Genomic DNA, 21,509 nt, shown 5'->3' with positions numbered 1-21,509 from the left:
GCTGAAATTTCCAATTCTGTACTGAGGGTTTTAACTTTTCAAACCATGTATAGTTGTTATCTGTATACATCAAATCATGTTATCAGCAAATTTTTTATATAAATGGTGTGTTCCTATAATGATGATACCTTGAGTAGAAGAAAAATATTTTTAAAATATGTTTATTTTGGCCAAAAACATTATATTAATATACACCAGCAGCTAGACCTTACTTTGCAGCCATCTTTGTGTAAAGTGACTCTTCTGTTGCTTGCATAATTTGGCACTAACTATGCAACTGTACTCAATTGGCATGTGAAGTCCTGGTACAGATTATTAAAACAGTTTATGGTTCAAATTCACACATCTCAGAACAGCTGAAGTTGCCACTATATTTCATAATCGCTGATTTATTCCTATGTGCATGTACATTCTTTGGTTTGAATATTGGTATAGTACTATTTACCTATGACTTTTTTAATTTTCTTCTTTAGCAATGCATACAGATGGATGACTTAGATGATGCTGTCAAGAATTTTGATATTAGTATATCCAAAAATCCAGACTTTCCTATTTCTCATGTACAGAAATCATATGCAGGTATGTGTAACTTGCTTGTTTTTATTTGTTTATTTCCTGGTTTCCTTAGTATTGTAAGAAGGTTATAGTTGTTGTCACATGCTTAATAGCTTTCCTGCCCTCTAATGCTTCAGGTAAAAGGATTCTTCTAGGTAAAGCTAGTACTTGGTGGTAACACAGTGATACTATGTAATCCAGTGCTTGGTGATACAGAGATTTTTCCAATTTAAGCCAGTGCTTGATGATAAAACAGGGATTCTTCCAATGGAAAGTCAGTGCTTGATGATAACCCCATCCCCACTTTTGCAAAAGTTGAAGAATTTAAAAACAAAATTTCATGCCGTCTGGGTTATGGGATGTAAACTAGGCCCAGAGTATTATAAGAGGTGACTATCAGAGCAGGAGACATGGTAACTTGGTGCTTATCATTCAGGACTCGCAACTGAAAAGGGTGTAGGTTTGGCATCCTTGAGCAAAGCACTTTCCTCAGATTTCCTTGGGCTTAAATAACCAACTACTACTATGTCAATTATTTATTTGACATAAAACATCAAACCTTTCTACACACTTTTATGCAAGAAGGTTTTCTTTAATAAGCTCCCATCCTTATTCACAAACACTTGGAGCATGACACTCAAACCTAAAGTTCATACAACATTTAAAACGTGTCTATGTCACTGAAAGCATCCATTCTAGATTAACTGTCTCTATGCCGCAGAAATTATGTATTCTAGTTGAGGAACCAAAGTTGGAAATATTCTGAAAGTTCTATAATTCTAGCATTGTTATAACCTGGGTTACACAGTTGAATTTGAGATACATGCAAGTCAGTGCTATTTTTTCTTATGCCGATCCTGGATTTATTTCAAAACCTTACCTTTTAAGGTAGAATTTGCAGCAAATTCAGTAATTATTCATAATCCCTTCTCATTCGTAAGATGCAGGTGTCTTTGATTTTTAAATTTTCATGCTCATCAGTTGTCATACAATAGAGAAAGTTATGTTATAAACAATACTACTGAAAGAACAAATAAGTTTCCAACATTGGAGCTACATTGATAATCAACATCTTGTTTCAACACTACATTTGTAGTGTAGTTCTGTGCCAAGATCATTTCTGTCAATCAACAACTTAATCTATATACAGGTACAGGTGGTTCAGATTTCACTTACAAAGTCAATAGTTACAGGTTACATGCATACAAAATATAATTTTGGTGGATTGGCACACATTAAAGTCTTAAACTTATCATGGCTTACAGATCACACAACTTGTAGTCACCCAGAAATAGAAAGCAACAAAATCCAAACCAAGTCAGCCCTAGGGTTTTTGTGCATTGGGTAGCAGAAAGGGAGTTTTATTCATTCAGCTTGAATCATTTAGCATGTTGTATCCTTGAGCACTACTACTACCACCGCTGCTGCTGCTAATACTACTAATACTACCACTACTACTAAGAACAAGAAGAATGCCATGAAAGGTTTTCTCAAATGTGAGAAATTAATTATTGAGTTCACTGAGAACAATTTATTGATTCCAAACTCGTGACTATAACTGCAGAACACAGAAAAGCGGCGATGTTACAGAGTCCATCACAGCTTGGTGAGGCCATCAAGTCGTACGAGGCCACAGTCGAGAAATTTCCTAAGTGTGCAGATGCACATGCATTGTATGCACAGGTCTGTATGCTACTTTGGCATTATTTGTATTTGATCTTTTTAAGAAAGATTTACTGTACTGTCCGCAATGTTTTGCACATATATTTATTCTTTTCTGGTGAGGTTGGTGGATTTATACATGATTTAAGATAAAATGTACTATTACCTTTCACCCTGATCTTCAATTAACATTTTAATTAGGATACAAAGTTTTCTGTGAAAATAATAAGTTATAAAATTACAAGGGTAATTATGTTATTTTTTATTGTTCACAGTGTATAACAAATTTGCAAACATTATGGTAAACATAGGATTCATATGACTTTTACTATAGAGCTGATATTTTTCCCATTTTACTTGTATCTCATTTTTTTAAATATAAATACTTTGCATAGATTTCTTTAATGAAACAATGGTTTCAGCAACAAAAAGAAATTGTTTAGATCACTTCACTTGGAATAAGTCTACATAAGCCTATACAGTTTCAATCTGATAATCTGCAAATTAGATAAACATAAAGGAAAAAAGCAAACTTTAAGGTTAAGATGGACAGTTATAATGAGCTTTTAAAATGTAAATTAATTTTGTAATGCAGGTGAATTTTTTCTGTAAACAAATCAATTTATTTTTCTCTTGCTAAAGAATATGGAGAAATAAGTGTCGCTTTTCTGACAACAATAGCAGAAGTGTTATATTTCTGTATTACAGTTTTAGTAGGATGATTATCATTTTCATTTGCAGTATTCAACTGGAACTTTTATATGATATTACTGTAAGCATAGAGTTCACGCCCAGTTATATGAAAATTCCCATGTTGCCCACATAAGCAGAGAACTGCATTATTATGCCATTCTTTTATTCTGATTTTATGCCATGTTTGTTTTTATTTCATTGGTTCTGTATCAGCTTTAAATAGTTGCTTTTTTAACATTGTTATTGTTGTGGATCTTGAAACTATGTTTTTCAATAAAGCATGCTTTGAAAACCAATATCACCATGCTCAAATCCTTGAGTACCAGATGATGAGACAGTCCTTTGAGGCCAACTCTCTAATCCACATAGATCTCGGAACTTGCACCTAACAGGGTGAAATTTACTTACTGTTAAAGTAACTGTGTATGCTACCTCGAATCTGTACATGTTTTATACTTGTCTTTGATGTTGAATGTTGTAACCCAAATTTTGAGCCAAACAGTATTTTAGTTTTCATTTCTAGAATGTAAAATTTGTCTTTTGTTTGTAAGCAGATTTTTCAGTGATTGATCTTAATTGTATGATCAAGTTCAAGCACGAAAGCAAGACATGTTCTTTTTTTTAACATTTATAATCCAGGCCCTGTGTGATTTGGGAAGGTTTGATGATGCTGATGAGGAATTCCAGAAAGCCATTAAACTGGAACCTGACAATGCAACAGTCTTTGTACACAGAGGGTAACATCACTTTCTCTTCACCAGCACTCCCCCCATCTTTTTGTGTAATTCTTTTGTAAGGAATCAGGTGTCACACTTAACATATGTCAATAACTGTTTAAAATATTTGTCTTTTTCCAGTTAAAGCAAAAGTTAGATATTGTGATTTATTTCCAAAGATGGGTTTTGTCTGGTAATTTTTAACCGTGCTAAGAAAGAAAGAAGAGTCTTACCAGTTACAGTGACCATATAAGGATAACATAATCATAAAGACCTGTGAGTAAAGGCCAGCCAAGAAATCCACGTTCCTTCAAGACTGGGCTTGGCCCTATAATTGATCACAATGGGCCACAGCCACAATTGATCATCATACAGTATCAGCCGCCAGAAAAGAAACATGTCCAGTTCCACAACTTATGTAGTGCTGCCAAGCTCATTCACAGTATGTTGCCCAGTTTAGTGTCGTTATACCAACAATCCCACTTCATGAACCTTATTATACATGGATCAGTTTAATTCACATAGTGCTGCTAAACAGTTCCTGCGGATGATGCCTAGTATATACAGGCACTCTCATGGATCAGTCTAACCACATATAGCTGCTAGGCACTTAATGTGGAAGACATACATTTTATACAGACACTTTCATAGATCAGTCTTACCCTCAATAATACTTCAAAACACTTCCAGCATATGTTGTATGTCAGGGGGCCTCCATTTTCAAGGGATGTCTCCTCACTTCCCATCAACCCTCTGCTACCCTAGAGACTCTACATGGTGACACATTAGTAAGTAATGGGATCTGACTTGTAAGTGCTACGAGTGTAGTAGGCCACCATCGTCGACATTCTTCTCCATCTACTCTGCAGATAGCACAAGAGGTGTCAACTTCACTTCCTCAATCTATCAATGACGAAATGGGCATTCAGGTTCCCTCATCATTATTAGATCTTACTTGGACAAGTTTTGTACTCATTTCTCTAAATAACCTGCCGGGTTTACAGTTCCAACATCAGGTGAGAATTCTCTTGGCAAGATTCTGCTTTTAATTGCTTCCACAATCTAAACAATTATTGACATATTTGGACTGAGAACATTGTCAACTATGAGTCCCAAGCTTCTATGGGTGTATTATATCACAAATTTGTCCTGATTTTCCATTTGAATGCTCATGAGATGATTTGCAATGTCGTGATCATGGGAGCAACCTTGTTGTTGTTGTTGGGTTTAAAACCATTTTTCAGCACACGATAGGCTATGCATGGCAGCCAGTATTAATGGTGGAGGAAGAACCCGGGAAAACCCATCAACCCACGAGAGGTGGATCAACCTTGTATCAAATAATTTGACAATCCTTAGTATGCGGACCACAGCTTATATCCTTCCACCACAAATCTCAATGGAATAAGCATGTGCATATTCATAGCAGGGTCCACTTCATAACATAATGGTACCACATGCTATAGCCATAATAGCAGCTATAAACTTAAAACATGTGGAAGAGACTCTATGCTCTTTACCCCCACCTTACAGACCTATTGTGGCCCAAGGTATGCTAGCGACCTCCATCATCTATTCGCCTTAATGATCAGATTGACAAAATTTGCTACAAACCACTATTCCTCCCGATTGCAGCAATAGCAGAGGGATTTACAAGGCAACTGTCAAGGTCGCAGGGACGTCCCTAGAGTGCATGCCACTGGAAAACAGTCCTACAAGTCCTGAACTAAGTGATAGAGTCAGAGGGAGGTCCATGTTTCTACAAGACCATCCCTATCTCGATGACATACATACAGGACATACATCCTACCCTTATCTCCGATCCTGGTAGGATGAGGACTAATCTTTTTTGACTGATTGGAAAAGTTTTAACATGATGACGTGGGGATCTAACTGTAGTTCCTGGGGACATGGTATCAGATTCAGCATACCCACTAAGCCTTTGGCTACAGCTTACAACACAGCATTTATCAGTTGATCCTCAAGCTAAGCGCATTCAGTCAACTGTTATGCTCTTGGATTTTTGATGGAATACAGCAACGGGTCATACACAGTCCATTGTGAAGTCTGCACATTCAGTGTGGACTTCGATGAGATCTGTGTTAATGCCCCACTCAAACATCTTTCAGAAATTCTGATTTGCCTACAACAGCTACCAACAACAAAATAGTTATAGTATGGGGCAAGTTATAATTTTACATGTTATTCTCAATCTCTTGTCAACAAGAACATTGTAGACCTTGTACCTTTTCAAGAATTGGTCGACTAGGTCTGGACCTGATGTTCAAGTAAAACAATGTGTTCCTAAAGAAAATAAATTGAATTCATGCAATGGTAAGTTCTGTGCCTCTTTGGAGCTATCCTCTGTTAGAGTATTCCTCCGCCGTCCAAGTTTTGCTAATTACGTCAGTTAAAGTCTTGGTCGCTTTATTCTCACTCATAACAGTGATCACGTGGGTTTAAGTGGAGACCGAACCTTGACAGTTGGACCATCTCTCTCAATTGGCAACCATTCAGGATTGCATCATGATGGTTCTTTGGACTCACATCAGTGATACCTTTGCAAACACATTCTCTGGCAATCATGATAGCAATGGATGCGAACACAGAGGGCTGGGGGAGCATGACTCCTGCAACTTTGGACTGACATAAAAGTCTGGCCCGCACGTGATCTTTATTTATATGTCCACATGATCAAAATGGATGCCTTTTATTTGAAAGCGTATCATTGATGGCTAATGAACCTACATGGGAATCGAATTCTCATTCTGCCTGATAACTTCACTGTGGTGACTGATCCCAAATAGCAAAGCATAACAAGTACTCGGACCTTTGTTTTCTTGTTTGGGGTTTTCTAAAGTGGTGTCCTTAACAACATTCCAGGTTTCAGTTCAACATATTATAAGCTGGCTGACTCGTTTTTCAGTAAGCAGGAACTTGTAAATGGAATGGCCTTTTAATCCCTTAGTTTCATAAGATACATGCTTGATGGGATTGATCTCACCTGGCCAATGGCACTGGACCCTTGCCCAAGCGGGCTTTTTATGGGGATTAACCTGGCTGAGCAAGACACCAGTTCACCAATTGAACTGCGCCTAAGAATTTCATTAATTTACCTATCATACGAATCCTGCCTCCTCACTACTTTGGCAGTCAGCAGGAAAATTCAGCAATATGTTTCTTGGTGGTCCCATCTACTTATGGTTCTATCATGATGGATCAGTATCGCTCATGAGTACCCCTAATTGGCAAGGGCATCATTGACTCACCGTTCATACAAGACCTGCTTCCTCCTTTGCATTAGCAATGGCAGGCAGAATCAGCAACATACATAACTTATCAGTGGACCTGAATCACATGCACTTCCAACAAGTGATGTCAGTTTCACTGATGACAGTACCCTCTTTCAGGAACAGGCTCCAGTCCATGGGTAACCATACTTTTCTAATAAAATCACTCTCTAGACACTTCACCTCAAGACTACCTACAAGATCCAGTACAAGCTTTGAAGTGGTATCTTAAAATGACATAGCTGTTGCATTGAGTGAGATTAAATTTATATTCACCTCTCAAACAGGAACAGGATGATATATCAGCACAGACTTTTCATCCTTTATTAAATGGGTTATTCACTCTACATATCAAGAAATAACCCCAGCTCAAATGAATTTGTTCTGCATTTTGGCACACAAGCATTTGATACAAGCATAGCATTTGACTGGAACTGTTCTCTAACTGATATCCTGTCTGAGGGATGGAGATCGGAGTCAACAAGTCACCTTTCCAGGTTATTTAATAGCTTCATGAGACATGGCTTTACAGCTTCCGTTGGATTTGGTAGTAGTAGTTGTCACAAGGTATTATGATTGGGTAAGTATTCACAAGAAACATTTTATAGAAAAAATTAGTTTCTCTGTTTAGCTCTTTTGGCCTTTTGACTTACAAAAGAATAGTCGAGAGAGGTAAATTCTATTCATAAGTGGAAATAATTAGACTCCAAATGGTTATCTTCCTTGATATTGTTTTATCTGCAGTGTAGTACTTTAAACAATTTAGAAGAATCAGTTTAAAAAAATTTTATTAAAGATAATTGCTTAAGTCTTTAATTTCACATTACTTTAATTGTTTAAATTAATTTCTGTTGAGAAATAAATAGAAGACAAGACTTTAAACATCTGTAAATCAGATTACATGTATTTATAGCAATATTGATATCTCCAAATGATGATAGTCAGTGACCATGGCTATCATTATCTCACAAATTGTGTTCATCCCTTTCATCCTGTGTAATGTGTCCTACTAACCAAATCCCGCAGATTCTCGGTATTACAGTATTTTGATCATAAATTGCTTGTCTTATGAACCCTGTAAGACAACCTGTTTTTCATGCTAATTGTTTGTTTATAATAGATTGCTGAAGTTGCAGTGGAAGCAGGATGTTGATGAAGCCGTGAAGATGATAAATCAGGCAATTGAACTGGATGATAAGTGTGAATATGCATATGAGGTTCTGGGAACATTAGAAGTGCAAAGGTAAGGAGCTAACTGGTCAAAATTGGCAAGTCCAGTAATAAGTAAAATCTTGGGCTCCAGATTGGATGGTCAGTGATGTCATACCCACAACTGTGACATTCTCATAATGACTAGTTTCAAAACTTTTTGCTGTGATTAGTTGGAAGAAAAAATCCCCTCAGTGCAGTGCCTGATGGGTACAAAATACTAAATTTATGTACCCTTTTCAAAGATGGTGCTTGATTATTATCTTTGGTCTCACAACTACCTGAAGTGTGATGTAGTAGTAAGAAGGAATACATGAATTTAAACACTGACAAAAATATCGCTCTTTGTAAAACTATGAAAATAATACTCCAGATAACAAATGAATTGACGCACAACCATGACTGATACGAATGTTATCATATAATCTACATGATTACTCAAACATGTTACAAAAAACATTTTGCAAGGTGTATATGTAAAAACTACCAAAATCAAACATACACACACACACATGCATATATGTTTTTGTTTTTTTACAGTAGCTAAGTTGGCAGTATGTTAAATTCATAATCCATGTTTAATGGTTTCAGTATCTGCCCAGGTCAGCCCTCATTAGCTGTGTTTGTACATCCTTGAGAAAGGTTTTTAGTAACCATTTCCTTGGTGTGACATTGCCAAAATAATTCTATTAATCTAAAGATTTAGACTGTGAAATGGTCCATCTGACTGTTTTATTTTATTTTCCTTAATGTAAGGATATGTTTTAATGGCACAGCAGTTGATCCATGCCAAGTTCCTAGATTGACTGGTGTCACTATGTGTGATAGCAAAATAAAGAATCTGTTAGCTGACAGTCTTGGGGCCCTGAGTGGTCTAAAGTGCTATCCGTTACGGATCACTGCCATCTCACCTCTGTCTGCACCGGTTCGAGTCTCGGATTCAGCCATTGTGGGTATGTGAGAAAGCTTGCCAGTAGTTTCTCGTGGGTCAGTGGTTCTTTCCGGAGTTTTCCGGGGTTCTTCCTCCACCATTAATACTGGCCGCCATGTATGGCCTGTTGTGTGCTGAAAATGGCGTTAAACCCCACCACCACCACTGACAGTCTTAAAATGGTTTCTTTTGTAAGTAAATGTTCAAAAAGTGTTAATAAATGGATTGGGAAGATTTTGATCCTATATAAATTGATTTTCATGGTGATAAACTTCTTACAGCACTGTATGCTTGCATGTCTTTGTCCAGCCATTATGGAAAGTGTAATAATTGTGATGTGAGACATAATGTTGCCTAGCTGTCTCCATTTTATCGCACCTCTTCAAAGTAGATTCAAGCTGTTGTACTGGAATCCTTTTGGATATGCTTTTGCATTTAGTTCATAGTCAATTAGGCACCCTATATATATATATATATATATATATATATATATATATATATATATATATATATATAGTTATACCTAGATTCATGAATGTTTGTGACGAAGTACATATTATTGTGTTCTAGACTCATTACAAAGTAAGCTGTATGTTTAAGTTTTTTTATTTGCATCATGTCCAGATAGCTTTAGCATCCTGTATACATTTATTATACCTAGATTCTATAAACTTGGTGAGGGAATGCAATTTGATTAATACTACTCTCATTACAAAAGTTAGTCACTGTGACTTATATTTTTTGCTTCTCGGCTCTGGTTAAATTCTCTGTTAAAAGTTGTATCATGTTCCATTTATGGTAGAATCATCCTTACTACCAAAGAAAACCACAGTGACCTGCATTCCATATTTTATTGGCTTGGGTCAAATTTTTTTAGGTTTAGCTCAAAACCAAATAGGTTTTTTTAGCACCCTGTATGCATACTGTTTCACCAAGATTCATGAAATGTGGCAAGGGATGTATTTTGATGAATACTACACTCATCACATAACTAGGTTGATGTTACCATATTCCACACTTTGATGCCTTGTTTTCTGTCTCCAGTTCCTTTTTTGACAGAGGCGTGAAACTGTGATTGTATGCATTCCTATTGGTACTGCAGTCTTAAAACAAAAGAAGCTCATTTTGACCTACATTAACATTTACTGGCCTATGTTTGTGCATTTTGCTCATGACCACATTGATTGACAGTTTTATCTACTGTATAATACATCTTTACCCAAAATCATGAAACATGGCAATGGGGCACATCTTGATAAGTACTACAACTTTGCTTAAAAGTAGGCCACTGTGCCCCATATTTCACACTGCACTTACCTTGGTTTATGTTTTTTTGCTGTTCTCCTTAGACTTGCCAATTTTTTGCGTTGTCAGTTGACTCTTTGAGGCCAGGAGATTCTTGTAATTGTCACCTTGAATAGGGATATGAAATAGAATACTTCTGAACACATCTGTTTCTGAGAGATTTTTGTTGGCCAAATTTTTAGGAATCTAAACATTGATTGGCTATTTCCTCCATGCACATGCATTAGGATAAATATTTACTGTTTTGTGTGCATATTACTCATGACTTTCCAATCTCAAACTTATCCCTCCTTTTGCAAGGGTTCATCTGTCTGTGTGCAGTTCAGACTAGTCTGTTTTAGATTGAAGGCTTTAAAGTATAACATCTTTACACAAACACTAGTTCTAAACTGGCACTTTTCCAGGTAAATAAAATTTGGGTATGAAAAACATTTTTTTCCATTGTACTTTTTTTATAAACCAGTAGAAAGTTTACATTGTTTGATAATATTTGCAGAACTATGTATTTCTTGTTTTTATATAACACCACCCACATTGGTGTATCATAAATGAGGTTGATGCTACAGAGCTTGAAAGTAGGGTAGAATTTCTGACACATAAAAATGGCATGTGTGGTTAATGAGTTAAGAGTTCCGATTTCAAAACGACTGAAAGTTCAAATGTACAAAAAATCTTAGTTGGAAAATGAAATAGAAAAATTACTTTCTGAATAATTTTCTAATGGCTACTGAAGGCAAGAGAAAGTTTAAAGTGAACTGGTATCATGAGTGTTTATTACAGAGTGCCAACAGAAATTTGACTCAGTTTATTACAAAATACAAAGTACAAAATACTGCAAAATCAGAAATGTTTATAGGGATAAGATTTTATAGTTAGGGAGTAAAAAGACAATTTTGTAAGATATATTTTTTGACAGTTTTTCTTTAAATCCAATTCAAAAATGATTTTTTATATATTTTATTTTATTGGTATTTGTTAAATAAGCAAATGATATTTATTTTTTCAATTTCTTAGTTATATTGAGATTATTCATTATTGTTCATTTTCTAAACCTCTTATGAAATCTACCATTAATGTAAAACATATACTTGTCATTAAATAAGGTTTCTTTTGTTTTTTTCCTCCAGAAATTAAGGCATTGGGGGAAGCCATCAATGAACCTAACAATTTTAATTAGAGTAGTCAATATAATGTACTTCATAAACACTTGTTCATTGGAGTAGTAAAATTATAGGATTTATGTAAGTCTTTGGAATTTTCTGACTTTTTAGGAAGTTAGGAAAAATTTATTTGCAATTTTGAAAATATAGACATTTATATTTGTTTATTATAATTGTATCTTCCAAAGGTATTATATTATCTCTTCCAATAAGCTTGTAAATTGTGGCTATGTTCTCACGTATACAGACAGTTCAAAAGATGGAGATAGGGTTTCAGCTGCTGCTGGAACACCACATGGTACCATTTTTAGCTGGTTACCAGCCTCCATATTCTTACTGCAGAAATTACAGCCATACTTGGATCTTTGAACTACATTAAAATCTCTCGAAAAATGAATTGCATCGTCTCTTTAGGTTCCCTTTCCACGTGACTGACTTTGCAGACATTAAATTTGACACATGGCTAAACATTACAGAATCATAATTGCTCATGCAAGCTTCAGAACATATTTTTTCTTTTGGCAGTCTAGCCACATTGGTATTTAGGGTAATGGAATGGTACATGAAGCTGTCAAAATTGCCCTTAAGAGACCGATTTCTGAAGGAAAGAGTCCATGTAGTGATGTAAAATATAACACAAATTGGCATATTCATCATATGTGACAAAATATTTGGAATGAAAACTCCATAAATAAGTTGAGGCATTAATCCCATCATTATAGAATGGCATCATAACGTAGAACAGGTTGGATTGACGAGGTTGTATTGTGCCAGTTGTGTATGCCAGTGCCAGGTCAGCTATTCCAAAAAAAGGCTGAAAGTTGGGATTGTTCATTATTGCTATCTTGTTTAAAATTATGCATTTAATTTTTTTATTTTCTTACAGGGGAGATATGGACAAGGCAGTGGAACTCTTCAACAAGGCCATCAGCTTGTGCAGAACGGAGACTGAAATGTCTCACTTGTATTCTCTGTTAAATGCAGCACAAGCCCAACTCAAAGTTGCCAAGAACTTAGGCATCCAAATTCCAATGGGAATTCCACCTATGTGATGTGGAGTCTCGTGTAATCAGAGTGATTGTTGTATCAATTTATCCATGTAACAGTTATCTCTAAAAGCCATACAAAGTTGGACAAAGTTTCATACAGATGTAGTTAGCTCGGCTGGAAAAATTTTAAGATTGTTCTACTTCATGTAAATGAAACTTTATAAGCTGAAAATTTGCTCTTTATTATCATGGAATATTCAGTTTTAGGTAAATGTCATGAAGTTTTGTCTAGCACAGCTTATAACTCGTTTCAAGTTATATGACTATATATATTTCCAGCCGTTAGACAAGGCACGTGCAACCTATGGCCCATGGACCAGATCCAGCAGGCAACCTTGTTTTATCTGCTTGTTTGCGTTATAGGGTGTGGCTTTAAAAATCACTTATCTGACCCATGTGCCCTGGAGAAAGTTGCACATGTCTGTGTTAGACAATAAACTTAACTGCATGGCTGTTTCAGTGAGCAAATTCCTATGTACAATCAATTTTTGAGTTGAATTATACTTAAATTGGAACAGAAAGTAAAACAGAGAGGAGTCTATTCATAGGAATCAATTGGTCGTCTCTTAGGCTGATTTTGTGTGTTAGTTTGACTCTGAGGTTTTATATCCAGAACTGACATAATAAGAAGTCAGTTAACAAATCGTTGATGATGCCAGTGCTCCACTGACTTGTCATGTCAGAGCCGTATTTGGATCATTTTGGAATCGCTTTTGTATTGTTGTCTGTCAGATCACTGATAAAAGGGACTCGAGAGATCTTGTTCATTTTCAGTCAGTATTTAACAAAATAACAAGTTCATGTTGTTGTAATAGGCCAATATTTACAAAACCATTGACAAGATTTATATAGTGCAGCATCCAAATTCCTTTGGATTGTTTGAAAATTAACTATGTATGAACAGGAGCTGCATGGTGAAGTGAGAGTAATATGAGATATTGCTTATTGCACAGATGGCTTTGATGTAAAGAATATTTGTATTGCATATACTGGATATATTTCATCACATAGATCATCAGATCTTTGTTACAGATACACTTAATGATTTCTGCGAATTTCTGCCTGCAAATGGTTATATACCAGAGGTTCCCAAACCATGGCCCGTGGGCAACCTGTGGCCTGTCAGCTCTCAGAAAGTGGCCCATGAGGCCTCTATATTTACTATAAGGTATTTTAATAATTTCAAAAAATTATTGACGTTCAAATAAATAAATAATAACTGGACAAAAGTTGCAATAATGCGCGATCTACAGTATTCTATGACTGACACTGACTGCTTTTAAAGTTTTAGTATTTGGTTGTTGAAAGTTAATAAATTTAAGAATGATATTACACGACTTTTATAATTTAATAAACATGAATAAACATTTATAATTTTATAACGTTGTGGTCCGCTTAATTACCGCAAATAGTAGATATGGCCCTCTACTTGAAAAACTTGGGAACCACTGTTATATACTGATGCTTGAAAACCAAATTGTTTCCAAGCATAACAAATTTCTTTTCATTCTGAAGATGTACGTCAGCCATTTAGATAAATGTTACAAGAGAGAGGGAGAGAGAGAGAAAAGGTCTTTGCTTTGGTTATATAAACTTGCAGAACAGTTTTCTGAAATACATGTGACATGCATTGTTATGTAAAATTATGTTGTATTTCCTTTTCCAGTTCGCTTTCCTTGAGTGGCTAATAGAGATGGATCAAAATATTCTCACATTCGGTGGAATCACCATTTCTCATGGAGTACCAGTTTTTATTGATTTGATAATTGCCACAAAACACAAATTCATAGACCCAATGAAACGTGATCTTTGATTGAAAACAATAGGACCCCTTACCCAATTTACAAATTTAAATATAAAAAAGTGCTTTTTTTGCAGAACCACAAACTTTTACCCACAAAAAAATGAATTTACAGTATATAGATTTGCAGGACTCCAACAAAGTGGGTACTATATGGGATTCACTTTGAGATTGCTATGTTGGATTCAGTTTGAGATCACTGTGTGGGATTCACTTTTTTGTCTGTTCATCCAAGTTTGCTTTCGTCACAATATGTAGATTTGTAAGACTTTAACTTGTCCATTCATCCATGTATTTAAATGAGTCTACTTGTCCTATCTCCATTTCTAGACTGTAACTCCGTTTCAATACACATTCCCAAATGTAACTGTTGATATATGTAACTGTTGATATATTTTTCTTGCTCACTTAAACCTGGGTTACTTTAACCTACCTTTTTTCCATGAAATTTGCACCCAGTTTACAACATGGATTCGTCTTGGGATGAATGTGTTATGCACCTGAACTGGGTCACAGTAATTTACATCTTCATTGCACAAAAAACAGTGATATCTAATCAGCTTCTGCTAACAACTCACATTTGTCCTTTGTATTCATTTTGATTACCATGGTTTCCTAAAAACACAGTTCTTTTAATTATGGTGTACACTGTAACATTTAGTGCTTGATTTAATTTGTATATAATTTTTGAGCATTATGAAAAATTTTAATAATAAAGGTTCATTCACTAACAGGGGTTCCACAAAACACATTTTCTCACATTCCATATATACGCTTGATACAGTTTCCTATCTGAGAATAGCATGTGGGATACACCTATCAAAATAACAAGGTTGTGCACTTTTGAACACATGCAACATTCATTGAGAATTACAGCACATGACATTTAGTCTGGTTTGTACTGGATCACACCTTAAGGATGTCCACATAGCTTAACATTGATTTTGACATACATATTTCTCATGTCACGTATATAATGATCTTCCAAGGAATATCAATATATGAGGATCAAAATAAAGGAATAATCACTATTTAAAGGCGTGTGTAGTCAGATTTTCAAAAATGACATTCATTACTGAATGCTTACATGTACATTCTTAAATGATTTAGTTTGCAAACCCTTCCAATCAGTCTGCAATATAGCTGATGTCAACACTGCCTTAGACAAATGGTATCAGATGTTCCATGCAGCCTTAGACAAGCATGCCTCAATTAAAACAAAAAGGGTTAAACACCAAATTATACCCATGTGGATTACCCCTGAGATCAATGAGGCTAGGCACCTAAGATAATTTCCACAAGAAAAAAGACGTGAAGAGCTATAGAAAGTGGAGGAATAAAACTAAGCACCTGATAGATAAGGAAAAGAGAACTACTATAAACAGGCTATTGATGAAAGTAAGAGTACCAAGACATTGTGGAAGCATGTAAAAGAGCTGAACCCACCCAAGAACAGTTGTTTTCCCCCAAGACTTGAGTAAAATGAGGGTATAGCAACACCTGTACAAGACATTGTGGAAATGTTCAACAATTTCTTCATAAGCATCTCCAGTAACAGTATTCAGAAGCAGACTAACATCCCAATTGAACTTGATGCTCTTCTGTCATTTATAAGAGCTAAAATTCCTGATGATAATTATTTTGTAATAGCTAATGTTCATGAAGATTATGTTTTTGATATGCTAATTAAGGTGAATATTAAAGAGTCCTCTGGATTGGATGGTATTTGTCCATGAATTCTTAAAATTGTTGTACCACTAATAACAAAGCATTAACACATATCATAAATTTAAGTATAATGAGTGGTAATTTTCCAGAAACACTGAAATGTGCAAAGGTTACACCTGTCTTTAAGAAAGAAGAATCCAGGGAATTACAGACCAATATCAATTCTACCTGTATTGTCAAAATTATTTGTAAAGGATGTAGCCATTCAGGTCTATAACTTTTTTGAAACATACTTTCTATTCATAAAGTGCAGTCAGGATTTAGAAAGTACCACTCGTGCCAAACAGAACTTACCAAACTAATTGATCTTTGGCTTAAGGAAATGGATAATGGACATATGACTGGGATTGTTTTCCTTGACTTCAAGAAAGCCTTTGTTCTTGTTGATCATGAAATTCTGCTGCAATAGTTGAACTGTTACAGATTCGATAAAACTGGTTTAGATCATACTTTAACCAAAGGTCTCAACAAGTAGGCATTATTAGCTCTCAAACTTGCACTATTTATTCAGGGTTCCCTCAAGGCTCAGATTTAGGCCCTCTCTTCTTCATTATCTATATTAATTATCTACCATTAAATAATGAATCCACATATACAGATTTGTTTGCAGATGATGCAACCTTGAAAACATCTAGTTCTGATAATGAATTTATCTAAATGAGATTAAACTCTGACTTTTTTAGAGTCCAAAACTGGACACAACAAAATAGGATGGTAATTAATGATGGTAAAACAAAATGTATGATTTTGAGGTCATCGCAAAAGCTACACAAGTCAGGGAACCCAGAACTATCTCTTGCAATAAATAATCATCCGTTAGAAAATGTCAAACATGAAAAGCTTGTAGGTGTGTCCATAGATAATTATTTATTATGGAATGACCATATTGATAAGCTTAGTAAAACACTGTCATCCAAAATTGCCCTACTTAACAGAATCAAGAAATATTTACCTATGGAAACTTGCAATCTATACTACAAGTCATATATTCTTCCAACGATGGATTGCTGTTCAGATGTTTGGGGGAACTGTGCTAAATCTGAGCTTGACAGGATTTATAGACTTCAGAAATGAGCATCTGTTGATCATCCCTCAAAAGCATTGTTTACAGAACTTAAATGGTTCACAATATATGACAGGATAGATTTTTACAAGGCAGTTCTTTTATATAAATGTCTACATGGAACTGCACCAGAGTATCTTCAGTACTTACTCAGGCCTTTTTCAACACGATACCAGTTGAGATCAATATCACATAAAAACCTAGCACAAAACCAAGAATAGAGCAATTTAAAAAGAGCTTCCAATACTCTGGTACAGTTCTGTGGAACAAGCTTCCACTACATGTAAAATCTGCTGAAAATATTAGGCTATTTAAGAAGAGATATCATGAGCATGTATGTGTTTTTAATAGATAATGGAATTTAATATTTTAATACTAAACATGTTAAAATAAATGGTAATTATTGCTATCTTCATATAATGTGCATTGTTATACTCTTCTTAAGAGGGCCTCAAGGGAGAATAGTCATTGACTAATGAGTCACCCTCTATGTGTGTGTGTGTGTGATTTGGATTTTTAACGTAGCTTTAAAAAAAATCAATCATATCGCTACCATGTCTGCAGTGACAGTTTATAGTGATGTCTAGCACTGGGGCATCATGCCGCAGACATGTAGCATGATGTCCCACCCAGTCACATTATCCTGACACCAGGCTGACTAGTTCTAATACTAACCTCTTAATGCTGAGCGCCAAGTGAGGCAGCTGTTAGTACCATTTTGTAAGTCTTTGGTATGACTCTACCGGGGATCAAACCCACGACCTCCCGCATCCAAGGCAAACGCTCTAACCACTAGGCCATCCTCTATAAAAGAAAGCATTATTATTATTATTGTTATTATTATTATTAATTGTACCATAGATGACCAAAATTATAGTTATGATATCACAAATAAATGTAATGCTTGTTTTGTATATATTTAAAAAAAAATTTGCCAGCTTGTAAACAATAATTTGTTGACATCAATTTATTTGCTGTAAATTAAATTTCAGATGCTCATTCTAATGATGTAAAAACTTGAGAAAATCTGATTGTGAAGCTATATCCATACCAGTGATATGTCCTCTGTTTTTGTTAACATATTGTGAGATATGAGAGAAAAATAATTTGTCATATGGCTTAATGTGGAACTGAATTTAATACCCTGGGGATCAGAATTTATGGGCAGGAACTCTGTCAGGCCTGTCCACATTTTCTGACTCTCGGGTGGGATTTCCAGTGATATTGTAAGGCAGTGTTCTAATCAGTCACAATTGAATATCTGACCAGCAATTTGAAACTTGGTATGCACGAGAAGTTGTACGATGCATTAGTAATCAGAATAGTGTTTTACTCTGTATAAAGTTGTCTGCTTTATTCTTGGTCAAGAAGGTGTTTTTTGGTGTATTTTATGGTCTTTTTCATGCATTTTTTTACCCTGTCCAACTGCACATACCTGGAAACACATTCACAGGTGCAAGACAACATCAAAACCGTAAGTTGATAACAGATTGCATTAAAGTTTCCTATGCCACAGCTTCTGACTTGGATCATGATATATCTGACTTTGTGTGTCATTGATAACTTGGAGACTGGTAGTACTTCAGACCCATCACTGGGGACCTCTTGGGGGAAAAAAAAGAAATATTCAGGTATTATGGGTAAGATTTATACCACCCTGTAATTTTCCAGACTCCCATTTTTGAAGGCAATAAGAAAGCTTTCCACTCTACATATTATTTCTGTCTGCATCCCAGGATTTCCCTATTCTGTGCTAATGTGTATGATGGATTTTGTTATCTTGCCTAACAGTGCTCTCATCTTTGTTAGCCAAGGTTCTGATATAATAACCCTGTCTAAACCTTGATGGATCAAACAGATATATTGGTGCTTTATCCAAGCAACATCTATTGGATTTCTTAAGCTGCCTCCTTTAGTATCTGATGCCAGCTAATGAATAGCATTATGCATTGTACATCTGTCCAAAATTGAGAAGGCAATTGACCTGAAAAACGATACTTTGTAACTTTAACATTGAAAGTATTACTATGTACCAGAGTGAGGCCTTTACAGGTCTATTTGAGTGAAAGGTATTTGTGCAAATATTGATCAGCAGTGGAAAACTGCTTATTTATCATTCCATTCAAGTTGTGTGCTCCCCTTGTCTCAATCATGTTGGAACAGTATTCAGATTTGAACAACAATTTTGATTGGATGCGGTGGCTTTCTGCCACATCCTAAAAAAATTCACAGACCTGAAGAACAGAAATATCTGCTTGATATGCCATGGTGTAGATGGGGCAATCACATTGGAACCTTGGCTAGTGAAGATGCAGTGCTCTGGTTATGTCTGTGTACATGAGGAGATAGGAACTCCTAGCATGTCAGGGTACAACCTATAGATATATGGTCACAGGCAACTAATTTATGAGCTACAAAACCAGCTATGTGTGGTGTTATATCAGAATGAAGGTAGCTCATTTGCTGAAACAAATTATTAGAAAACTGTAAATGTTTCTGAAGATGCCTTCATATGTGTAACTTGTATTTATTAGTAGTCTTTAACCTACAACCACTGTTATTTATCGCTGTTACCACACAGTACTGTTCAGATTAAATGGGGAGGTCTCACACTGGGCATGTACAAGGGAGTTTTTGTAAGAAACAAGACACAGCATATTAATTTCAGCGTTCCTCATGGATAGATCATTCATTTGCCAATCTTACCACAGAAATCTGGTATTTTCCTATACTCTGTTATAAGTAAAGTCCAGCTTCAAAGTCACATAATGCATGGCGGATCTGGGTCTGTGCAGTTTGATAGGAGTAATCAGTAGAACAAACAACATGGACCCTGATATGCAGGTGCATTATACTAAGGCTTATCAGCATCGTTGTTTGACTCGACTTATAAGTGAGTATATATGGTTTGTTAAAGCCTGTGCAAATTGAATTAGTTGTCTGTGTCCATATAGTAATTTTCCACCAAAGTTCATTTGAAATAAACCATAGAAGTAAAATATCATCATTGCTGAAAGAGAAATATAGGTCTTGTCTTTCAGTCAGAACAAAAATTCGCATTGTTTTTTGTGTGATGCTAATTTGATCAGAATCATTTTTTAAAGTGTAGAAGATTGATGTGTTTTCTGCAAGTGGCTTGCTAATTTTAATTGAACAATTAAAGCAGACAAAATGGCTGCCTTTGTGCCTTCTACTGTTGATCTTTTTTGTTTTCTCTTATTTGTAGCCTTTGATCAATTCATGATGCTGACCGTTGCCCTGTGTTAAAACCAGATATTGATTCCTTTGTGTGCATGCACATTTTGCATAGGGCAGAACAATTAACAATGACCAGTCAAATTTAATAATCATGGGAATTTGAGCAACATTTTAATTAACTGAAAAATCAGCTGTATATGTGTACATGTATATAATATGAACCCAAATCCTGATCTGCTATCCCATAATGCTTCTACAAATCAGGGTAATCACTGTTGTCTTGAACTTTTAAGTGGAACATGCAGACAATACACATGCATCCTCCAATGATTCCCTACGGACAGCCTATGAAAACTATCTGACGTCTGTTTTTTTATATGCCACCATCTCTGTCTGTTGATTCATCGACTCATCATCTGTCCATCTGCTTGTCTATATGTCCATAAAGTCAAACCAACTCATGAATGTCTTCTTTATTTATAATTGCCATTGCCAATTGTACAAAACAGTCCTTGTATAGCATTTAGCAATCCCATTGCTTCAATGAATCAATATACATAAGTCATCCCTTAGTCAGTCCATCTGTATATCTGTTGAGTCATCTATGTGAATAGGAGTACGTGTTTATTTGTCAGATATATTACTTGAGCACATGAACATTTGGAATTAAACTTTTGCTACTTCCGGAATCCAGGCATTCCCAAACATTTATCTTAGCAATTCCTGTCTGTATCCAATAGAGATGATGGAAATACATGGGATTGTACTCTTCCAATTACCTCTCATTGTCAGCTCCAGGTAGCTACTTATATGTAGGATGTTCTCCAATTTAAGCTTCAGCTAAGTTCAGGTGATATTGTTTTCAGTATATTTCCCAAATTCCATTGACTTTCTACAGGAAATCAGGAAATATCATCCATCTTTTGACAAGCATTATTGTTGTTTTCCATTGGTATTTTTTAACCAATCATTTTGCATGTTTTTCCACCATTGTGGACCTATTCCACAACCTTACAGTTTTTACCATTTGCAATTGGCATGCCATAATAACAATAGTTACGTTTCTGTTAGAGCTTTAATCTGTTTTCAGTTAATACCTTTTTTATTGTTCATTGCATGATTTGGTCTTTTTTTAAGTTAAAAATTAGA

General features: G+C 35.4%; 1 protein-coding gene across 1 annotated transcript in view; it reads left to right on the top strand.

Annotated features, from left to right (window-relative positions):
• LOC149793323 (mitochondrial import receptor subunit TOM70-like) overlaps positions 1-20,338 on the top strand; it is a 60,050-nt gene extending 39,712 nt beyond the window's left edge. Inside the window, exons 8-12 of the mRNA XM_089967301.1 lie at positions 474-579; positions 2,120-2,238; positions 3,550-3,647; positions 8,037-8,159; positions 12,408-20,338. Coding sequence (XP_089823427.1) covers positions 474-579; positions 2,120-2,238; positions 3,550-3,647; positions 8,037-8,159; positions 12,408-12,573 — 612 coding nt within the window. The 3' untranslated portion in view covers positions 12,574-20,338. The remainder of the gene's footprint in view (positions 1-473; positions 580-2,119; positions 2,239-3,549; positions 3,648-8,036; positions 8,160-12,407) is intronic.
• The last annotated feature ends 1,171 nt before the right edge of the window (positions 20,339-21,509 follow it).

The sequence above is a fragment of the Sinohyriopsis cumingii genome, chromosome 8, assembly GCF_028554795.1.
Source record: "Sinohyriopsis cumingii isolate HCF-2022 chromosome 8, ASM2855479v2, whole genome shotgun sequence".
NCBI lineage: Eukaryota > Metazoa > Mollusca > Bivalvia > Unionida > Unionidae > Sinohyriopsis > Sinohyriopsis cumingii.
Note: the sequence above shows the minus strand (reverse complement) of the source record. Positions and strands in the feature narration are given on the sequence as shown.